The 24,504-nt window shown below is 38.0% G+C and overlaps 1 protein-coding gene across 3 annotated transcripts in view; it reads right to left on the bottom strand.

Annotated features, from left to right (window-relative positions):
- LOC125246696 (transcriptional enhancer factor TEF-3-like) overlaps nucleotides 1-24,504 on the bottom strand; it is a 43,774-nt gene that overhangs the window by 16,351 nt on the left and 2,919 nt on the right. For all 3 annotated transcript variants that reach the window (XM_048157650.1, XM_048157649.1, XM_048157648.1), the window contains exons 2-4: nucleotides 20,840-21,149; nucleotides 3,524-3,588; nucleotides 627-689 (exon numbers count right to left, since the gene is read on the bottom strand). In XM_048157650.1, the coding sequence (XP_048013607.1) occupies nucleotides 627-689; nucleotides 3,524-3,588; nucleotides 20,840-20,846 (135 nt within the window). In that variant the 5' untranslated portion in view covers nucleotides 20,847-21,149. The remainder of the gene's footprint in view (nucleotides 1-626; nucleotides 690-3,523; nucleotides 3,589-20,839; nucleotides 21,150-24,504) is intronic.

A 24,504-nucleotide genomic window follows, 5' to 3' on the forward strand; every position in this document is an offset into this window, starting at 1 on the left:
AATGACTCTTTTTGTATGTTGTGAACGTATGAAATTAATGTTCGTATGTGAACATTTTAGACGATGACTCCTCAACACTTTTGATTTCGATTCAGCGAGACGCGCAGAGGTCACAGTCGTCCACGGCAGGCTCAAGCAACTGCTGTGTCCTTGAAGCATGACTAGCCGGTGCATTCTTCAGCCCTGAACTGCAGGCTGAAATATGGCCATGTGTGTGTCCGTCACAGTTCTCAGTTACAGAAACGTATTTAAAAGGGCTGTCAGTGTTAGCCGTGTGACCAGCAGCGCACTCGGACAGCTGGGCCAAGATGGCCGCCGGCCAATGGCTGAACTATGCCATATGATGAAAGACAAGAGCGCGCAAGGAGAAGACCCGATATTACCGAGCCGTCCGCTAAGCGCTTATACAGCCAGAGGTCACATGTTTTCTGAAAATTAGTGATGTGCTGAAATTGATTTATAGCGTGGTGTATGATATTGCCTGCAATTATATGTGTATCTGAATTCACTCGGAGATTAATGAAAAATTTGAGCCTCTCTTTGCATCATTAACAAACGCTTTGGCTGTAAAGCGATAATGGTGCTAATTTGCAATCAGGTGATCAGCATTAGAGTTCATTATCTACCTTGAGTTTCACCTGAATCTCCCGAGCCTTCCGTCGCGCCAACACCTGAATGTGACTGGAGACCTGCGGAAAACACAAAGGGATTTTAAGGCTTTAAAATCATTTAGGTAACACTTCATTTCAATGGTCCATTTAACCCTTAAATGCATACCTCGGGTCTTTAGTCATTCACTACCCTCCTCCTCGTTCATTTTTTAAAGTTAGACATCAACCTTCTTGGTATTCCTCAATCAATTCATTATAAAGAATATAACAAGAAAAAAATCATAAAATTATAAAAGAATGCCTATGTTTGTATTCATTTTTTGTAAAAATTGTATAGGGTCGCTAATGACCCGAGGTGTGTATCAGTGTACGTATATATTTTTCTTCACATCAATAATTGAATCTTAGATGACGGAATAAGTGCAGTTCACCTTTATTCCACAAGGTGGCAATGTCTGATACACAATGCTGAAGTGACGACTCTTTCAGACAGAAAGCGAAATAATAAGAGAAACATGAAATGGCTCAGCGATTTACTGAAGAACAAGTACTGAACGCAATCAAATATGACTGTCACTGTCACTGGATGAATCTGGTGAAGCTGTTAGCGATCGAAATATTGATTTTGAAGATGTTGAAAATTATATAGTTCTGAGAATATGTTTGAGATCGCGAATGGGCTCATATTTGTGACCTCAAACATAAAACTGGCCTATTATTTGCTGAATTTACTGGGAAATTATCTCTGACGAGGACAGTGATGATGGCATAAAACATCTGCTCAAACTGAACCCTTTCAAGCTCCAAAAGGTAACAAAATATGATTTATTTCATTCTTCTGTAATTGCTACTCTAATATCAGAGGAGTTTTATATTATCGCGACAGGTAGAGATCCTTCCGTGTTAGATATAGATCCGGGTCGATAAAGACCCGAATATGTAAGAATGTTTGGCGAAACAGTCATGCATTTAGGGGTTAAAGGGTTAGTTCACCCAAAAATGAAAATAATGTCATTAATTACTCACGCTCATGCCGTTCCACACCCGTAAGACATTAATCTTCGGAACACAAATTAAGATATTTTTGTTGAAATCCAATTACATTTCCTCTCTCAAGACCCATTAATGTACTAAAAACATATTTAAATTAGTTCATGTGAGTACAGTAGTTGCAAAATTACTTGTAGTTAGTAAAATGTCTGGTGGATTATCGAAATAAAGTGTAAAGCCATTCAAAATGCCCAGTTCAAAATGTACCAATGCACAGTTGGTGTCGATGTATGTATATACAATGATTAACATATTGATGTTTGCATTGTCCCTTTTACAAGATGTAATATAATGTCTCCAGAATGTGTCTGTGAAGTTTCAGCTCAAAATACCCCACAGATCATTTATTATAGCTTGTCAAATTTGCCCCTATTTGGGTGTGAGCAAAAACACGCCGTTTTTGTGTGTGTCCCTTTAAATGCAAATGAGCTGCTGCTCCCGCCCCCTTTCCAGAAGAGGGCGGAGCTTTAACAGCTCAACAACAACAAAGCTGGAGAATCTCACGCTTGAACTTTGAGCGTCGTAACTTTGCAGATGTTGTTTATGCTCAAACAGCAACATTACACACTAACTAAAGTTAAAAAAGTTAAATCAGTGTTTCTGAACTAGTGGGTCGCAAAGAGTGCAGTCAAAGAAACAACTGATGCAAGACTTTTATTTTGAAAGACGTGCGTCAAAGCTTACACTTCTTTATCAGACGTCAGAGTGTCTATGAAAATCAGTATCTACAATAATATGAGATGTTGTCAGGCTATTTGTCAGTGTCATTAATGTTATGCGAAATGAAAAGTTATATATATATATATATATACACACACATATGTATATATAATTTCAACCTTCATTTGTCGTTATCAGGTGCGATTCTAGTTTCTGTCCTTGTTTTTAGCTGTAACTTTTCCTCTCGGGCCCCAGCTCAGCTCAACTCTCTCAGAGGGCTTAAGACTCAGTATGTGACAAGGCCTGAGTGACATCATGCGATATGGAACGCTATCGGATTCCAAACCCCCGCCGTGTGATGTGCCCCCGATCGTAACGGGCCGACCGGAGGGCAGCAGTTGTTTGTGGGTCTAACGAGCAGGACTGAGAGAGGTGCTGAAGACACACACCGATATCTGATCCGCGCGATAAATCACACCACTGAAGTCCGTTTCAGCATGGAGGCCCTCAGGGGCCAAACATTTACACTCAGTGAAAGTCTGTTTGGGAGTTTAACAGGACAATCCCATCTCTAAATCCCAGTCTGACATTTGCTGTACTTCCTGTTGCTGTTAATGTGTGACATGGCAGTCAAATAAAAGCAATTAACCGATTTAATCCACTTAGCTTTAGTAGGGACAGGTTAAACTGTAGAGATGCCGTCACAGATTTACATACAAATACACTGCAAAATATCAATATCCAATTCTTCTCCTATTCTTAAAATAAATTCACTTGAAAAGCAAAATTTAAAATTTAAGAATTGCCTTCATTTTTATGTATATTTTTATAGGAAGTGACTGACATTGCATTTTATTATCAAACCAGAGCATTTCAGAGATTTCAGAGAACATATCTTGATTTAAGTTTAATTTTCTGACCTCTTTTTTCTTGTTTTAAGCACAAATTTAGTGAGGTTTATGCTTAAAACAAGAAGAAAAAAACTTTGCTGACAGAATGTGAAAAACATTCTCTGAAAACAAGTCTCAATATTTGACACAATTTTGCATATTAATTAAATTTAGGCCTTGTTTAAAAAAAAAAAAAAAAAAAAAAAAAAAAATATATATATATATATATATATATATATATATATATGTATTTTTTTAGGAAAAGCAAATATTCTAGAATTCAAATCACTGTAAGAATCCAGATTTCTCTACCTGTTTCCTGGTCCGTGTCTTTCCTGTTCGAAGCTTGATGTAGCGAGCAATTAGCTCGTTCCTTCCTGAAAAAAGAAAGAGGAAAGAAGTTTAGAGTCAACATAAAATTTTACTTCAGTAATGTGACATATTTCCCAAAGAAATCTCTTGCAAATGCAAATTTGTTTTGTATATGTACATAAACACAAACACAAAAAATTATATATATATATATATATATATATATATATATATATATATATATGTATATATATATATATATATATGTATATATATTAGTGCTGTCAAATCAAATAATCGTGACATCTAACAAAAGTGTGTTTACATAATATGTGTGTGTATATATATTATTTATATATTATATATGTGTGTATACGTATGTGTCTGTATTTACATATACACACACAGAAATATATATATAATAATATATGTACACACATATATTACATAAGCACAAACTTTTGTCATATATAATTAATCGCAATTAATATATACTGTATATATATAATAAAAATATTTAATAAAAACTACTAAACCATATATATCTATATACATACACACACACAATGTATAATAATACACAACAAATAAAAACTATATATATATATATATATATATATATATATATATATATAAATAATAAAAATATTTAATAAAAACTATAACATTTATAATAAATAAAATTTCTAGAAATAAACAAATAAATGAGATAAATTAATAAATAAAAACAAAAAAATAAATAAAATAAATAAATAATTAATCATTAAAAAATAAAAATAAAAAAAGATTTAGTAATAATTAAATAATAAAATAAACTATATGCATAAGGGCTGGGAAGCGATTAAAAATTTTAATCTAATTAATTACATGATGTGGTGATTAATTTATCGTACATCAAATTTGGCTGACAAATTACCCCCAAAAGTCATTATTGTGTAAAGCATCAAATAGACATTACAAAAAGCAGATTCAGAAAGAAATATTGTATTTGATTCAACATAGAATTTATTACATAGTCTTTTGGACCATGATTTTAGACCAGCTTTCAGACGCAAAGTTCTTTTCATTTTTTTAGTTCACTTGAGACAGTTACTATGGCATTTTTAACGATTTTTTATCAAATGCGCATCAATATAATACTAAATGCGAGGGCTCATCAATGTAATGTGCAGCACGAATCTCTCCACAAAACTCTCAAATATAATGTCTTTATGGCTCTAATCTGGCTCAGATATTTGTGAGATGTCATATGACCTATGCAGGTCTGGGGGCGGGGCAAGTGCATTAAATGTGCATTAACATTTTAACGTTATTTTTTTTCCGTAATTAATCTAATTCACAGCCCTAATATATACATTAAAACTTAAAAAAATAAAAATGTAAATTTCTACTTTTGTTAATCTTTCGTCACGCATGACGTTTGTCTGCAGCTGATGTTGTGAACACATGGTGAACCGAGGAACATGTTGACAGTGACTTTGAGTAAGTACATCGCTAAAGTAAGACTGTTCACCAACCCTTCATCGACATTCACGTGTGTGTGCTGGGGAATTTATCCGACTCTAGACAAAAACTCAACGTCACTGCATTGGTAAATGTGAAAGGGCACAGTGATGCAAATATCATGCCGCCCACCCCTACATGAGTGTCCATCTTCTCTGAGGTGATGCTTCTGCTGACAGACGGGTCACGCTGGATGAGGAGGTGAAGGGAATGAAAGGGTACGACCCGACACCCGCCGTGAAGTGATGCCGCAGGCCTGGCGTAGAGAGACGCAGCAGCTGGTCTGTGTGTCAATGTTTATAGAATATGCCTTAACGCCTCCCATAAATCTCAGCGCTCGTTCGTCCGGCAGGACTCCGGTTACTAGTACTAGTATACGCCAGTACAGAACCCCTCAACAAAAATACCCTCTGAGTGGCTGTTTAGGAAGAAAATGTCAGAGAAATGACCTTGTGGGCATGAGAGGGTCAGACGTTGCTCTCCTCTTGGATATTTCTCCTAAAAGAGTTTTGGAGAAATAATAACAGACGCAAATGAGTTGTCTGAATGTGGATCAGATCATTTGAGTTCATAGCCTATCTGAGCACAGTTTGAGACATTGTTGAGTTGAGATCTCTTCTAAAACCCATGACAGATTAGAATAGCCATTTTTGTCAGCCAATAAAAGTGAATGGATTCGCTTTAGAGATGCCAGGCTTTTAACTTCAAGAGCTTCTCAAAGGCATCGTGTGAGATCTCACTCTGGGCTACACGAGTGTATGTGTGAAGATTTTCCACAAATACATCTTTGGTCTACTATGATGTTGTTTACAGCAAAGTTGACATATAGCAACACCCTAGCAACCACCCAGAACACCCTAGCAACTGTATAGTTTCATATAAACGCATCCAAAACACCCTACCACATATCAATGCACTAAAACCACTAAAACACTAAAACACCACCACAACGACATACAATGACATCAAATGCAAAAGTGAAATGAAGGGTGCTCACGAGCACCCCCTTTGCAGCCGATATGCACCTCAACGCGCACTCTTGCGTCATGAAAGCGTGGATTCGGAGGAAAACCGTGAGGCAGAGTTGCCAGGTTTGTGTAACAAAACCAGCCCAATTGCTATTCAAAACCCGCCCAATCACAGCCAAAACTAGCCCAATCGAGTTCCGGTAAAAAACATGTTTCCGGTGGGGGATGAGTGGGGACTGAAAAAAACAACCCATGTCAACAGTGTAGTAGCCTCAGAAAAAACAAAAAAACGCAGGAAAACCGCAGACTTGGCAAGGCTTAGGGTTCCATTTGAGACAGGGTCCAACTCAATTCTGATTCATGAACTAATGACTCTTAAGAGTTGGTTCTTTTTAGTAAATCAAAACAAGGCCCTGTCCCAAATGGCACACTTCATGTGCACCTGTGGTCTTTTGGACTTACAATGGGTGCTGCAAACATGTGTCCATTAAGTCCATGAGGCCGTAGAGAGTCCCATTTGTCATCTTAGGTTTTAGAAGGGTGATCGTGAGCGCCCCCCCCGTGCGGCCAATATATGCGAACTCGATGCGCACTCTTGACCCAACAGTCAAAGTGCTATTATGCCACGAAAGTGCAAACTCCACGAGCCGGGACTCAAACTCAGTTTGCCCGAAGCGCAACATCGCTATATGTCGGTGCTGCCCACGAGGCTATCGGCACCAACATGAGCTGGTTCTTTTAATAAACAGGTTAAAAAGAAGAGTGTGAATCCAACTGACAGAATCATTTACTGAATCATCATCTGACTGGCTATTTTCTGTCATATTTAGTAATATTTAATTTCGTATAAAAATGAAGTTTTGTGTCAGTATTATTGTCCATATGACAACATGTCTAAAGACATTTTTTTGTGATAAATAAAGGAATATAACAGAATAGTGTATAACCACACTAATGTTGTTTTATTGTGCTTTTTATTATGTTATGTACTAGGCTCATGTGAGGGGTCATTGTGTTCACAGGGGCGGAGCTACAGAGGGGTCAGTTATATCAACTCTACTAGAGTGAAAACTGAGACAGTCACCTGGAACCGTTTGAGACAGAGTCCAACCTGATTCTGATTCACGAACTAATGACTTCATGTGCACCTGTGGTCTTGTGGACTTACAATGGGCGCTGCAAACACGTGTCCGCTAAGTCCACAAGACCGTAGAGTGTCCCATTTGTCATTTTAGGTTTGAGAAGGGTGCTCGCGAGTGCCCCCTGTATATCCAATATATGCGAACTTGATGTGCACTCTTAACTTGACAGTCAAAGCGCCATTATGCCACGAAAGTGTGAACTCGGAGGAAGATGGCGAGGAAGGGTTTCCAGGTTTGTGTATCATGGCCAGTAAGAGTCATGTTTCCGGTGTTGGTGGGGGGACTAAAAAAACAACCCGTGGCAACAGTGTAGTAGCCCCAAAAAAACGCAGGAAAACCGCAGACTTGGCAACACTGCCACAAAGGCTTAGGGTTCCATTTGAGACAGGGTCCAACTCAATTCTGATTCATGAACTAATGACTCTTAAGAGTCGGTTCTTTTTAGTAAATCAAAACAAGGCCCTGTCCCAAATGGCACACTTCATGCGCACCTGTGGTCTTTTGGACTTACAATGCGTGCTGCAAACATGTGTCCATTAAATCCATGAGGCCATAGAGAGTCCCATTTGTCATCTTAGGTTTCAGTAGGGTGATCGCGAGCGCCCCCCTGTGCGGCCAATATATGCGAACTCGATGCGCACTCTTGACCCGACAGTCAAGATGCCACGAAAGTGCAAACTCCGCGAGCCGGGACTCAAACTCAGTTTGCCCGAAGCACAACATCGCTATATGTCGGTGCTGCCCACGAGGCTATCGGCACCAACATGAGCTGGTTCTTTTAATAAACAGGTTAAAAAGAAGAGTTTGAATCCAATTGACAGAATCGTTTACTGACACTGAACTGAATCTATCAGAGCGGTAACTGAATCAACATCTGACTGGCTATTTAGTAATATTTAATTTCGTATAAAAATGAAGTTTTGTGTCAGTATTATTGTCCATATGACAACATGTTTAAAGACATTTTTTGTGATAAATAAAGGGATATTCCTAATTATAACAGAATAGTGTACAAAAAGAACTGTATACCCACACTAATGTTGTTTTATTGTGCTTTTTATTATGTTATGTACTAGGCTCATGTGAGGGGTCATTGTGTTCACAGGGGCGGAGCTACAGAGGGGTCAGTTATATCAACTCTACTAGAGTGAAAACTGAGACAGTCACCTGGAACCGTTTGAGACAGAGTCCAACCTGATTCTGATTCACGAACTAATGACTTCATGTGCACCTGTGGTCTTGTGGACTTACAATGGGAGCTGCAAACACGTGTCCGCTAAGTCCACAAGACCGTAGAGTGTCCCATTTGTCATTTTAGGTTTTAGAGGGGTGCTCGCGAGTGCCCCCTGTGTGGTCAATATATGCAAACTTGATGTGCACTCTTGACCCGACAGTCAAAGCGCCATTATGCCACGAAAGTGTGAACTCGGAGGAAGATGGCGAGGAAGGGTTTCCAGGTTTGTGTATCATGGCCAAAACTAGCCCAATCACGTTCCGGTAAGAGTCATGTTTCCGGTGGGGGGACTAAAAAAACAACCCGTGGCAACAATGTAAAAGTAGCCCCCCAAGGGCTTAAGACCCCGATATACTTGCAGCAAGGTTCTTTTTTGTTCTTCATTTAGATGTAAAACGAAGTTCGAAATATGTGAGCAGCAATATACATTTAGCGAACATCCTGATGCCGCCCACACTGCTGAGAGCGACAGTTAGATGAATATGTGAATAGCCTATGTGCTGCTTGCTTTCCTCTCAATAACAAAATATACACAACATCAAGCATTTTTATAGAAAGCATAAGAAAAGCATCTGATCATAACAACATGGGTATGTTAACATGAGCTCTGCAAATTAGCACTCCGGTAAAGTCACATCACGTTTATTTATGTTATGTTTTCACCCGCGGAGATCTTACCTTGACGGATTCAATAGACGAAATGAGTCAGAAGAGTCACGCATGAAAGAAGGCGGAGCCTCTGCACACACCTCCTATTATGTTATCGTCACGGACCAATGGTGGTACGGAGGTGTATTGCAACTGGAGCGAGACTTTTCCTGAGAGTTCTCTTTGGCAAGCCATTTCGAACTCCCAAAATGAACACAAAACAAACTTTTGTTCAAAATTATGTCACATCAGTTCGTTCTTCGATTTCGCTTGAAGTATATCGGGGCCTTTGGGTTCCATTTGAGACAGGGCCCAAGTTGATTCTGATTCCCAAACAAATTACTTTTATGAGCCGTTCTTTTTAGAGACCCAAAAACATACAACATGACCAGTGTAGTCATGACTCACAAACTAATGACTCGAGTCCGTTCTTTTAAGTAAAATCAAACATATAGGCTGCGTCCAAAATCACATATTCTCGAGCAGGTACTTATTTTGAATAAGCATTTACTTCAAAAGTACGTTCTACAGTATATAATATGAATGAAATTCAGATGTACTATATTCGCCATGTTGTCATTATCATGTGACCTACCAGCGTAAGTTGCGTTGCTTCACTGCCATTCATAAATCCTCTCCTATGGTGAAGTGGGAGAGAGAGGACGGGATCGGGAATGGTCCGCGAGCCGGGACTCAAACGCAGTTTGCCCGAAGCGCAACATCGCTATATGTCGGTGCTGCCCACGAGGCTATCGGCACCAACATGAGCTGGTTCTTTTAATAAACAGGTTAAAAAGAAGAGTGTGAATCCAACTGACAGAATCATTTACTGAATCAACATCTGACTGGCTATTTTCTGTCATATCTAGTAATATTTAATTTCGTATAGAAATTAAGTTTTGTGTCAGTATTATTGTCCATATGACAACATGTCTAAAAACATTTTTTTGTGATAAAGGAATATTCAAAATGAATAGTGTACAAAATGAACTGTATACACACACTACTGTTGTTTTATTGTGCTTTTTATTATGTTATGTACTAGGCTCATGTGAGGGGTCATTGTGTTCACAGGGGCGGAGCTACAGAGGGGTCATTGTGTTCACAGGGGCGGAGCTACAGAGGGTTCAGTCATATCAGCTCCACAAGATTGAAAACTGAGACAGTCACCTGAAACCTTCACACGCACACTGTCCACCCCAAGGGTCTGAGAGGGGCTGAAACAAAGTCAGTGTCACGCAAAAGTACAGCAGCTCCCACAACGACCTCATAAATCCATGACCTCCCACTCGACCTCTCTCTCTCTCTTTCTCCTCCTCCTCCTCTTCACATTCCAGTCATTCCTGATGTGTGAGTCCTTCAGCGTCTGCTCAGCTCCAATAAACAACTAACACACACAAGCACATTATTACAAGACTTGTGCACGCTACAAGACGAACCTAAAGGAAAGGAAATCATGCATCAGATCTCACTCTTAAAATAAAGGTTCCAAAAGGATGTTTTAGCAGTGATGCCATAAAAGAACCACTTCTCCAAGACTAAACAGAGAGCAAATGGAGACTTATGGTGAAGTCTCAGATGTTTCTCCTGAAAAAATCACTCTCATTGCCTCATTCTGCACCGTCAGTTTCTCAAACATCTGGAAGAGCGACAGATAGAGAGCGGGCACATCTGTGCAGCAGACGGTCTCCTGAGGGTCGAGACTCGAGTCAACAAAGGGCACAGTTATTAGGGTTCACAAATGTGTAGAGTGAGATTAGACTGCTGTGGATCTCAAAGACAGTAACAAACATGATGAGCCGAGAAAATCAGAGAAAGACTGACATTCTGCATACAAATATCCTACAAATGGATGTAAATAAAAGACTAAATAAAATAAAAAGACAGCGAAATATATAAAACATAAAAATAGTTAAACAAATTAAATAAAAAATAAAATAAATAAATAAATAAAACAATGTTAGACGTTCTGTTTAAAGCTAAAACTTTTTTTTTTTAATATTTTAAAATATTTTCATGAAATATCTTTTTTTATAGTACAAAAATAGTACAAGGTAGACTAAAAAAACTGCTAACAAATTTAAAATGTTAATAATTTTCTATACTCCAAATGAAATAAATACAATAAAAAACACCAGAATACATAAACATAAATAATAATAATACAAAAATAAAATAATAAATATAAATACATATTTATTATAATAAATATAATATAAAATAAAAATATAATAAAAATATCATAAATATAAATTAATTAATATTTAATAAATATAATAATGTTATACAACTTAACTTTGAAAAAGTTTCAGTTTAGACCTGAAAACACACAAAAACATAAAGAACGAATAACAAATTTAAACCATTGATAATACTTTGCATTCCATTGTATTTAATTATGCGCATATTCAAATTTGGCACACCAGGAGTGACCTATCACATCACGCCACATCAAGAAACAGCAAATGAGATTTGAAATGAAGAACGGATGATTTTTAATCAACTTGAATGTGCATCTGTTCCTCACAAAAGACTATCATAAGACTTTGGAAAACATGTATTCAGGAAAATAACGTATGTAATTTAGATTTTTAGTAAATCAAAAAACATACAGCACGTCCACTGTAGTGTGAGTCGCGAACGAATGAGTCGTATCAAAAACGTGTGATTCTTATAAGTTGGTTCATTTTAGTGAATCAAAAATGATCAGAACCGATTCACAAACAAATGATTCTTATGAACTGATTCTTTTGTAGTTTTGTAATTCATTTCAAATATTCAAATGAGATTTAAAAAGAAGAAGGTAATATTAGTAGTGAATAATATCAGTAATGATATTGAAGGTGCATCTGTTCCTCACATAAAGCTATCATATAACTTCTATTCAGGAATAAAACAGACTAATGTTATGGTCCCACTTTAGTTGCATGGAAAAGAGCCACTCATATCAACAAGAATATAATATGGGTTTGGAACGACATGAGGGTGAGCAAATGATGACAGACAGATGAGTGAAAACTTTAAGACTAAGCAGAAACTTCTTCCTTGAAATCTCAGACTTAAATCACACAAACACATATTTAAGAGTGAAAGCTGAGTTGGCCGGTGTGTGTGACCAACAATCCTCCACAGAAACACCCAAGTGTCCTGCACTGATGACCTTTGAGGGGCCACGACCCCACCGTGACCTTAGCAAAACAAAGAGAGGGAATGATCTTCAGCAGACCACCACAAACACACTGACTCATTAGAACACTCGGAGACCTCAGACATAAACGAACCTCGAACCTGCCTGTGAAAACTCAAGCCTATGTGAGGGACGGGTGGCTTTTTCCATCTGTTTGACATGAGGCAGCTAATGAACGTCAATACACCCATTGACTCCCGTGTGAGTGGAATAGCATACTACTGTACTACTCATACTGTTAATTTCTGAGAAATTACAAACACATGTCCAGGTCACATTTGAAAAATAAATAATAAATAAAAATGTTCATTAAGTTTAAAAAATTGACATTATTTTCATGACAGATGAACATATAATTCATTACCATATTACAGTTTTATTTTTTAAAGTTTTTTTTTTGTAATTTCTGTGGTTTCATTAGATTTTTAACTAGACGCGATGCAATAAGATTCCAGCGACAAACAATTTGTCTGTCCACGCCATATGCAACACGACTATAAGACGCGATAAAGTCAATCAAAAAAATATAGCTGCAAGCAGCAATCACGGGGTCAAGCCGAATAAGGGCAGGAAAGGAAATATTTGTGGACATCTGTGATCATGAGGTTAGGATAAAGCTGTTTAAATTACATTAGTTAAAGCACTTATAACATAATAACATGGTTTTTAACTTCTGAGCAGTAGGTGGCGCTATGACGAAACGTTGCAAGCACCCTCAAGTCATGCCTGTGATGACATGTACCAAGTTTCGTGTCAATAGACAAAACTTTTGCAAAGATACAGCCGCATATCCATTTCGGCGTGCTCGCAGTCAAATTTGTTGACGCAGTATAAAAAACGGTTGCGTCAATCAAATATCTTTTAATAAAATTTTGTCATGAGTGTCTGTAGATGCTACATACCAAATTTCATACAAATCGGACAAATTTTGTAGGAGGAGTTCGAAAAAAGTAGGTTTTGAATAAAATTCAATATGGCGGACAGTAAGTATGATAGAATATGGCAAATTTGGTATCGCAGGACTCGGTATAGGCAAACAAATCTCTTAATGTAAGCTAAATGACAATATGTTGAATTTTTCATACATTTTCATAAATTTTATTATATCTCTTGACCACGAAAACTTTACATGTCCTCTCAGATCATGGCCTTGATGAATCATACGCATTGTTCACGCATTCGTAGAACAGCATTTTATGACAAAATTCAAAATAGCCGACGCCTAAAATGACCGACCATAGAAAATTGGATATCATTCAACTCGGCATGCCTCAAGGAATCTAAGGAGACCATCCTCATGATTTTAGGACAAGGCATTCAAGTTATAAGCAAAAGTAGCCATTTTTCCTATCTCAGCACCAGTAGGTGGCACTGTGACAATACTGTGCATGTACCCCCAAGTCATAACTGTTATCACATGTACCAAGTTTGGTGTCAATACACCGAATCATTGCGAAGATACAGCATCAAATCCATTTTTGTATGCTCGCCATATAATTCATTGACGCGCAATACGAGAACAGATTGGCGGATCAAAAATCTTTTAATAACTTTTTGCCTGGAGTGTGAGTAGATGCTACATACTAAATGTAGGGGGAGGGGGGAGTTCGAAAAGGAAGGGAAAATTCAAAATTACAAAAAAAAAAAGTTGACTTACACATCAAAAGTTGTGAGCATAAACATGAGCGATTCTTTGAACTCTTGGTGGCGCTAGAGGGTTTGAGGGAGAGACTCCAAATTTGCTACGGTAACATTTCAGACTGTCCTCTATCTCTGTGCCAAATTTCATAACTTTTTATCACACGGTTTTGTGGGCTTGCCATAGACTCAAGAGCATAAGAAGAAGAAGAAAAAAACGATTTCAATAATCACAGCCAATCAGAAGCTGCGAAATGGATAAGTAACGTTACATACTGAAATTCATGAATATTACATCATTTTAACATTATAAAACTGAAACTGAAAACTGAAACAATCTTTGTCATAGAATACACTTGTCTGTTCATACTTTTATTCAGCAAGGATGCATTAAATTGATCAAAAGTGACAGTAAAGATGTTACAAATGATTTCTATTTCTAATAAATGCTGTTCTTTTGAACTTTCTGTTCATCAAAAACAAAATGCATGGCGCTTTTGACAAAAATATGAAGCAGCAAAACTGTTTCCAACATTGATAATAATAAGAAATGTTTCTTGAGCATCAAATCATCATATTAGAATGATTTCTGAAGGATCATGTGACACTGAAGACTGGAGTAATGATGCTGAAAATTCAGCTTTGATCACAGGAATAAATTACATTTTACAATATAATCAAATAGAAAACGGTTATTTTGAATTATAATAATATTTCACAATATTACTGTTTTTACTGTATGTTTAATCAAATAAATGCAGCCTTGGTGTGCAGATATTAAAAAATCTTAACGACCACAAACTTTTGAACTATAGTGTAAATACTTTAATTTTAATATCATTATTTTATTTTACACTATTTTTTTTACATAACAGTAATGAGAAAGATTTTTTTCTCATTACAATAATACTCATTTGTGAACAAATAGTGCTTACTTGTCTTGAAAATAATGTCACGACAATATTAAAATCTTAAAATACTTGAAATGCAAAAATTGTGTCTGTTGTTCAGTCTGGACTGTGATTTCTGAGACTCACACAGCTGGGATTTCTCATTCTCCAGCTCCCATCCCATATTCCTCCACAACCCTGAAAAAATGTCCATTAAATGACAAGTCCTGATTTTCTTGAACAACTTCTGAACAGGTGGAGAAGTGCTCCATTATGTGGGTACTTATCTTGCGACGGGATGCTTGGGAGCCATTAAACCATGGCGAATGTATTTCCTTTCAACGGCTGTGTGTAATTTTACGGGTCGGGAGAGTGAATGCATTACGGTACAGTGACGACGAAAGCCAAGAACTGTTTTCTTTGGCAAAGCCTGTTGAGCTTTCGCCCAGCACACCAAAAACCAAACAATCTAAGTGCGCTGGTACGCTCAGCTGGATAATAACTCTGATGTGTGACACACGTAATAGCCAGTGAGTTTCCATGCAAATATGCTACAAACACCAGAAGAAGAAGGGATGGCGGTGGAGGAATTTTATAAAACCTCTGGAAAAAGGTCACGAGTGCATTGTGGGAATTCTCGTCATTCTTTAACCGCTCAACACTGTAGATTGTCGCTATTTGCGTGATTATCTGAAATTGCAGCCATGAATGAAGCTCTATCTGATTTCCGCCCAAACACTGTTGGGTTGAGGTTTCTCTTAAAGCTCAAGACATTATAAAACTTTCGGTCTGCTTCCTGACCTCAGGAACACTGGGAGCTGGCGGTTTCCTAAATAAAACAGATAGAAGTACAGAAACGTACCTTTAAATAGTGTCGAAAAGTACAAGGACTAACTTTTTACAGCCTTCTTTGAATGTAAAATCTTCTTGCACTGCACTCAACCCTGGGTTTACAACATCTTAAATGTGTTTGTACTGCTGCTTTCAAATCTGGAATGGGAAGACGACTGATTCAGGGTCAGCTTTTATCGGTTAAATAAATAGCTTATTGATCATTTAAAATTCAGTCATTACAAACCTGTATGACTTTTTCTTTTGTAGAAAACAAAATGGAATTTTTTTTAAGAATCTTTATCCATCTCCATACAAATACATTTTAAAACATGAATGAAATAAATGGTTTAAAATATACATTTATTTTTCAATTAAAAAATGATTGTTTCTTTTATTTTACACAGATCAATTTAATATAGATGTATTTATTTTCATTTTATGTTTTATATATATATATATATATATATATATATATATATATATATATATATATATATATATTTAATATAAAATTATTTACTTGTAAAATATGTATTTAATTATAAAAATATATAAATATTTTTAATTTTTTTTAGAAATATTTATAATATTTATATATTCAATTTTATTATATTTTATTTATATTTTTATTTATTATATTTTATATATTTTTTATATTTTAAATATAATTAATATAAAATTATTTACTTATAAAATATATTTAATTATAAAAAAATTATACACACACACACACACATATATATATATATATATATATATATATATATATATATATGCTTATATTTGTTAAGCTTGGTTTATTAAAAAAATATTTTTTATAATAGAAACAACTTCTATAATTATAATTATAATAATTATATATATATATATATATATATATATAAATAAAGTGAAAAGTTAAAATAATATATTACAATAATAATACAATTATTTATTTTAGAATTTAATTGTATTATTTTTTAAGTTATATGTGTGTGTGTGTGTGTGTGTGTGTGTTTGTGTGTGTGGAATAAAATTATTATCAATAATAAAATAATATTTATATGGTATATAATACATAAATATATTTAATAATATATATTTTAAATTCATTAAAATTAAAATTCAAAATTAACAACCATACGATAGCTTTGTGTGAGGAACATTCTCAAATTTGAATGTTTTGAATGACATGAGCCAGAGTAAATAATGTTAATTTACATTTTCGTGTGAACTATCCCGTTCACAGCTTGAGTGGTTGAGAGAGGTGATGAGTATTGATGGATGAGCACGCTGAGTGATTTGTCTGAGCTGATAGTGGCTGATACTGAGCTCAATGTAATCCCAGTGTTAACACCATCAGGAGGAGAGGCCTGTCTCTCTCTCTCTGTCTGTCTGTCTCTCCTCGTGTGCTGTAAATCCAGTCGTGTCTGTGTGCTTGAGGAGAGGCAGCTGGAGGTGAACTGAAAGGCAACACACACACAAACTCACTCAACGCGGTCGCGAGAGGGGGCCGCAGAAACAGGTGCAAACCGCAGCACTCTGCACCCCCCTTTATGTTTATTTGTCCCTCTCTGTCGCACATGCTCAAAGGGTAAACGTCCATTCTCGTGTCGGGTTGCACCCTCTCTGCCTTGAACTCAGGGCTCTGGACGCCCATGGCGTGCCATTCCGGACGCGTTTTGCCGCTCCCAAACTACCGGCCCCAACCCTAGGGGCTGATAGATCCACCCCAGATGCCCCCTTTTGCCCCCTACGACCCTCCCTCACCACCTCTGCAGCGATACTGACACGGCTTTATGAAGCTTTATAAAGTTTCACAGCTGATCGGAAGATGACAGAGACACACATCCTCTCGCTTTCCTTCTCATCCAGCGTTCGGTCCAAATCAAGCTGCACCAACCCATCATCGGGTCATTTCTTGCAATCAACAGGTCTGGATCTGACAGACAGACATTTATAGGAAAAACACACATTGGCTATAGGCTATTTATAGCGATGCATATTCAGACCAGAGCTGCACAACTAATAGAAATAAGTCATATTCAGACATTTCGATGCATCACAAGAAAAAGCAACATTTGCATCGAGAGCTGCTGCTGATATTGTATGCATTGGAAAAATGATTGTGCATTACAGGCTCATGTTATGTTTGGGCAGCTTGTTTTCTGTTTGTGAAAACTATGAAACAATTCAAAAGATTTTTTCAGATTGACCGACTTGTAGAGAAAATCTGAAAATCCACACAAATCACCAGAAATGTGAATTAAGAGAGGGTCTTGATGAAACAAATTAATTCAAACATGTCCTAGATAAGTTAAAGGGATAGTTCCCCCAAAAATGAATATTTTAAAAATTTCAGCAAGAGCCAATGAGGTTCATTCTCGTGTTACGCAGCACGTTTGAGCTTCAGCGAGAACCAATGAGGTTCATTCTCGTGAGCCACGTTTGAGCTTGAGGTTCATTCTCGTGTTACGCAGCACGTTTGAGCTTCAGCGAGAACCAATGAGGTTCATTCTCGTGTTACGCAGCACGTTTGAGCTTCAGCGAGAACCAATGAGATTCATTCTCGTGTTACGCAGCACGTTTGAGCTTCAGCGAGAACCAATGAGGTTCATTCTCGTGTTACGCAGCACTTTTCAGCAGAACCAATGAGGTTCATTCTCGTGTTACGCAGCACGTTTGAGCTTCAGCGAGAACCAATGAGGTTCATTCTCGTGTTACGCAGCACGTTGAGCTTCAGCAAGAACCAACGAGGTTCATTCTCGTGTTACGCAGCACGTTTGAGCTTCAGCAAGAACCAATGAGGTTCATTCTCGTGTTACGCAGCACGTTTGAGCTTCAGCGAGAACCAATGAGGTTCATTCTCGTGTTACGCAGCACGTTGAGCTTCAGCAAGAACCAACGAGGTTCATTCTCGTGTTACGCAGCACGTTTGAGCTTCAGCGAGAACCAATGAGGTTCATTCTCGTGTTACGCAGCACGTTTGAGCTTCAGCGAGAACCAACGAGGTTCATTCTCGTGTTACGCAGCACGTACGCAGCACTTGAGCTTCAGCATGAGCTTCAGCAAAGAACCAATGATGTTCATTCTCGTGTTACGCAGCACGTTTGAGCTTCAGCAAGAACCAACGAGGTTCATTCTCGTGTGTTACGCAGCACGTTTGAGCTTCAGCAAGAACCAACGAGGTTCATTCTCGTGTTACGCAGCACGTTTGAGCTTCAGCAAGAACCAACGAGGTTCATTCTCGTGTTACGCAGCACGTTTGAGCTTCAGCAAGAACCAACGAGGTTCATTCTCGTGTTACGCAGCACGTTGAGCTTCAGCGAGAGCCAATGAGGTTCATTCTCGTGTTACGCAGCATGTTTGAGCTTCAGCGAGAGCCAATGAGGTTCATTCTCGTGTGTTACGCAGCACGTTTGAGCTTCAGCGAGAACCAATGAGGTTCATTCTCGTGTTACGCAGCAGGTTTGAGCTTCAGCGAGAACCAATGAGGTTCATTCTCGTGTTACGCAGCACGTTTGAGCTTCAGCGAGAACCAACGAGGTTCATTCTCGTGTTACGCAGCACGTTTGAGCTTCAGCAAGAACCAATGATGTTCATTCTCGTGTTACGCAGCACGTTTGAGCTTCAGCAAGACCCAATGAGGTTCATTCTCGTGTTACGCAGCACATTTGAGCTTCAGCAAGAACCAACGAGGTTCATTCTCGTGTTACGCAGCACGTTTGAGCTTCAGCAAGAACCAACGAGGTTCATTCTCGTGTTACACAGCACGTTGAGCTTCAGCAAGAGCCAATGAGGTTCATTCTCGTGTTACGCAGCACATTTGAGCTTCAGCGAGAGCCAATGAGGTTCATTCTCGTATGTTACGCAGCACGTTTGAGCTTCAGCGAGAGCCAATGAGGTTCATTCTCGTGTTACGCAGCACGTTTGAGCTTCAGCAAGAACCAACGAGGTTCATTCTCGTGTTACGCAGCACGTTGAGCTTCAGCAAGAGCCAATGAGGTTCATTCTCGTGTTACGCAGCATGTTTGAGCTTCAGCGAGAGCCAATGAGGTTCATTCTCGTGTGTTACGCAGCACGTTTGAGCTTCAGCAAGAACCAACGAGGTTCATTCTCGTGTTACGCAGCACGTTTGAGCTTCAGCAAGAACCAATGAGGTTCATTCTCGTGTTACGCAGCACGTTTGAGCTTCAGCAAGACCCAATGAGGTTCATTCTCGAGTTACGCAGCACGTTTGAGCTTCAGCAAGAACCAATGAGGTTCATTCTCGTGTTACGCAGCACGTTTGAGCTTCCTCAAGAACCAATAAGGATCATTCTCGTGTTACGCAGCACGTTTGAGCTTCAGCAAGAGCCAATGAGGTTCATTCTCATGTGTTACGCAGCACGTTTGAGCTTCAGCAAGAGCCAATGAGGTTCATTCTCGTGTTACGCAGCACGTTTGAGCTTCAGCAAGACCCAATGAGGTTCATTCTCGTGTTACGCAGCACGTTTGAGCTTCAGCAAGAACCAATGAGGTTCATTCTCGTGTTACGCAGCACGTTTGAGCTCCCTCAAGAACCAATAAGGATCATTCTCATGTGTTACGCAGCACGTTTGAGCTTCAGCAAGAGCCAATGAGGTTCATTCTTGTGTTACGCAGCACGTTTGAGCATCAGCAAGAACCGATGAGGTTCATTCTCATGTTACGCAGCACGTTTCAGCTTCTGCAAGAGCCAATGAGGTTCATTCTCGTGTTACGCAGCACGTTTGAGCTTCAGCAAGAGCCAATGAGGTTCATTCTCATGTTACGCAGCATGTTGAGCATCAGCAAGAACCGATGAGGTTCATTCTCGTGTTACGCAGCACGTTGAGCTTCAGCGAGAACCGATGAGGTTCATTCTCGTGTTACACAGCATGTTTCAGCTTCTGCAAGAGCCAATGAGGTTCATTCTCGTGTTACGCAGCACGTTTGAGCTTCAGCAAGAGCCAATGAGGTTCATTCTCATGTTACGCAGCACGTTTCAGCTTCTGCAAGACCAAAGTCTTACAGGTTTGAGGGTGAGTAAATAAGTAAATGATGACTTTTAATACTGTGATACTTTTAAGAAACTTAAAAGGTACTTTTAAATACTTCTGAGCTACTTTTAAGGAATAAATATTTGGGAAAAAACTAAATGCCATATGTTCTCAGATGTTTGGAAAACCACACTAATATTTCCCTGTGGTGCCAGTATTGGTGCAGAAATCTCATCAAAATCCCCGATTGGCTGCAAAAGAAAATGCAGAGAGGCAAAAGGGGAGGGGCATACCGTACATCTTGCCCTCATCGGAGAGAATGATCTTGCGTCGGCCACAGGGCGGATAGATCGCCAGCGCCTCTTGAAAGCTCTGCTCAATATCCGGACTCCACACGCCCTCTGCATCATTCTCCAGAGGCTTATCCAATCCTTCACTCAGCTCCTCGCTAGCGCCCCCCGGAGAGGACGCTGATACCCACTCGGACGACAGGATTGTGGTGGGAGAGAGCAAAACGCCCTAGTGGATACTGAGGCTCTGGAAACGGCCGTGGCAGGTAAATGACAGGTTTTCCCTGATCTGGAGCCGGGCAGAAGCTCAATCCTACAAAGAAAAGAACACGTTTAGTTAGAATTACATTAGCTAGATACAGTAAAAAGATACAGTATGTAAATACAATAAAAGCAATGCAAATACAATTAAATTACGCAGATTAGATGGCTGAGCAGATTGATTTGGTCATTGCACTCACATTGGTAAATTTAAGAAAAAGTAGCTAATATGAATACAAATATATGGTTTTATAACAGTAGGTGGCGCTGTCACCACATTTGTGTAATATTCTTGTGACTATGTAGCAATGTTGCACACAAAGTTTTGTGGTAATACGCAAAAAGCACCGGTGAGATAATTCCTGACTTCCTGTTTGGCGTCTTCGCAAACAACTTCGTTAAAGTTTATCGGGAAAAATGGTGCCGAATTCACTATTTTCCAATAAATCATAGCAAAGTTGCTTGTGAAGATGCCAAACAGGAATTCATGAATAATCTTGCTACTGCTTTTGTGTATTAACATGAAACTTCGTACGTATGGCCACGAGAATATCAAGCAATTGTTGTGATAGCAAAATAGTGAAAAGATTCAGTAAGTGACTTTTGCGAGACTTGGTCTGAAGATTCAAGATTGGATGAACTTTTGTGGGAGTAGTAGCATAAAAAAGTGTGTGTGAATCCATTAAAAATGCCAGATATTTTAATCAAAAAAATCTTACATATTGTGCCTTTAAGATCATCTCGGAAGATTCAATGAAAAAAAAACACACAATTTGCTATTACATCATCCAGATTAGCCATTGCTATTGCAGATGTTACTATATTACACGTGATGTTATCGGCAGGGTTCCAGTCGGGTGTCATTTCGACGTGAATAAGATGACCCCCATCAGAAAGCTCCCCAGACTCCATAATCCTACTTGGAAAAAGCGCCTTGGTTCCCAAATCACATAAGTAGGGGACGCAGAGTGACACCACAAATGCAGCCAGACTGGGCTATTTTAAGAGAGCTGATCGGGGGTTCCGCAAAACAAATATACACACTTTGCTTTAGTGTCATTTCCACTTTATGAGTTTAACAGCATGCAATACAAAGAAAGATCCATGTAAACAAGAGGAGCAGAATTTAGTTCCAATACACATACCTAGTTTTCAAATAAGCCTGAAGGACTTGATTAGCTGGATCAAGTGTGTTTAATTAGAGTTGAAGCTAAACTCTACAGGACTGTGGTCTTCCATTAACTTTTTTCTTTTGTACCCCTGATTAGTATTAAATGCAAATATATGGTTTTCCTCAAACATTTGGAAAAAATTCTGGGAATTTGTGAGTGTGTGTACAGGAAGATGAGAGCTGTTGAGCAAAGGTGCGTCATTCGCCTCTGACTCAATCACCCCGTTTTACTCTGAGCTCGACTTCCTGTACAAAACACGCTCTCACTCACAGATCAGAGCAAATACCCTTGAATTTCTGAACGAAACTAATGCTTGATGCAGAACTGACTCCAAAAACAAAATATAGTAACATTTTAAACATTTACACACTTTCTACAACTACAAAAAACAAAACAAATAAAACCAACAAACAAAATAAAATGCATATACTATTACAGTATTTATGAATATCTTGAATTAAATTTTATTTTTATGTTTTCTGCTTAATTTTAGTCATTTTAAAGTGATTTTACCATGGTTAACTCCACTTTGTATTGTGCATGGCTCACAAAACCCCTTAACTGTAGCAAAATCACAAAAAAATTGGTGGGTTATTGCTTTAGTTTACAGTATAATGAGTTTCCATGTATTTACACACACACAAAAAAAATGGTTTTTGGAAGAATTAAAGTGATAAAGTGATAAAGTTCACCCAAAAATCCTGAAAATTCTAACATCATTTACTCATCTGTATGTTGTTCCAAACTATGGTTGTTTTTCTTTTATGAAAAAAGAAGATATTTTAAGAAATGCTTTTTTGTCCACTTTTTGAAAGTCAATGGGGTCCAATGTTGTTTGGTTCCCAGTGTTCTTCACAATATCTTCTTTTGTGTTCCACAGAAGAAAGAAAGTCATAGAGGATTGGATTAACATGGGGTTGAAAATGAAAGTTGAGTAAAAGACATAAAACCTTTCCAGTTCATAAGCACGCACATATATACACACACACACACAGTACATTCACATGTGTGTGTAACAAACATACAGAACAAACACACACTGCACACGACTCACAGACCATAAAACAAACATAAACACAGAAACACACTACAAAATTCACTCTAATCAGGGCTGGAATGTGAAGCTGTGAGTCGCTGTGAGCCTACACACACACACACACACACACACACACACACACACACACACAGGATATTAGCTATGGGCCATACATTAATTTAAAGCTCATATTGTTTGACCAATAACAGTGTAGCCGGAGGAGCCGGTCGGCTCTGATCAAGAGTTCCTGACACACCGCGAGTGTCTCGTTAAGAGCGTCTCTTATAACAGTGTTAATGTGATAATAGCACTAAAACAACACAACTGCCTTTAAGGTTAAATGTGGCTATGGCTGCAGCAATGCAAACACAACATTATTTTAATGCTGCAAATGCAGATATGTTACAGATTTACTGCACTAAACAAATTTACCATGGTGCTACCACGGTTTTTCAGACATGCACCGTGGTAATATCATATTCTTGGAAGTACTATTAAAGTACCATAAAAAATATCAAATTATTACCATTGCTGTACTACTACAGCACTTTCCTGAAAGTGATAACATAAATGTTGTAATCCTACACAAAACAACCCCCAGGACAAACCCAGCGGTTGGGTTAAATGTTTGCCCAACCTACTGGGTAGTTTTATTTCACTCAACTATTGTTTAAAAATTACTAAATTGCTTGCTTAAAATGAACCCGAAATATGTTGGAATTTAACATTCTATTAATATTTTTAATAGATGAACATTTATTAATAAGTTCAACGAATAATAATTAAACAATAAACAATTATTACATTTCTTATTATTAATACATTTATTATTATCAAAGACTTTATCCACCTTATTCTTACTTCGCATGACGCTTTGCGCGAAATATGGGTGTAACTTCCGTTAAACTGTAAACAATCTGTGAAAGGCTTGCTCTATGAACGCAATAATACGTTTTTTAGATACAATGAGATTACAATATTCTGCTCAGCCTTCAACCATCAAACATTAAAAGGACATTTAAACGTGTAAAAGCATCAACAAGGTACTTTCAACAGACTATGAATAACCCCAAAAGTGCAATTCTTTCCACAGCAATAACGGACGGGTTAAATATCACTGTGTAACTTGTATTATGTAACATACATTGCCTTAATCAAAAATGTTCATTAACTTCAGCATTGCGTGATACTATTTCAAA

Source organism: Megalobrama amblycephala, linkage group LG15 (assembly GCF_018812025.1).
Source record: "Megalobrama amblycephala isolate DHTTF-2021 linkage group LG15, ASM1881202v1, whole genome shotgun sequence".
Classification (NCBI taxonomy): Eukaryota; Metazoa; Chordata; class Actinopteri; order Cypriniformes; family Xenocyprididae; genus Megalobrama; species Megalobrama amblycephala.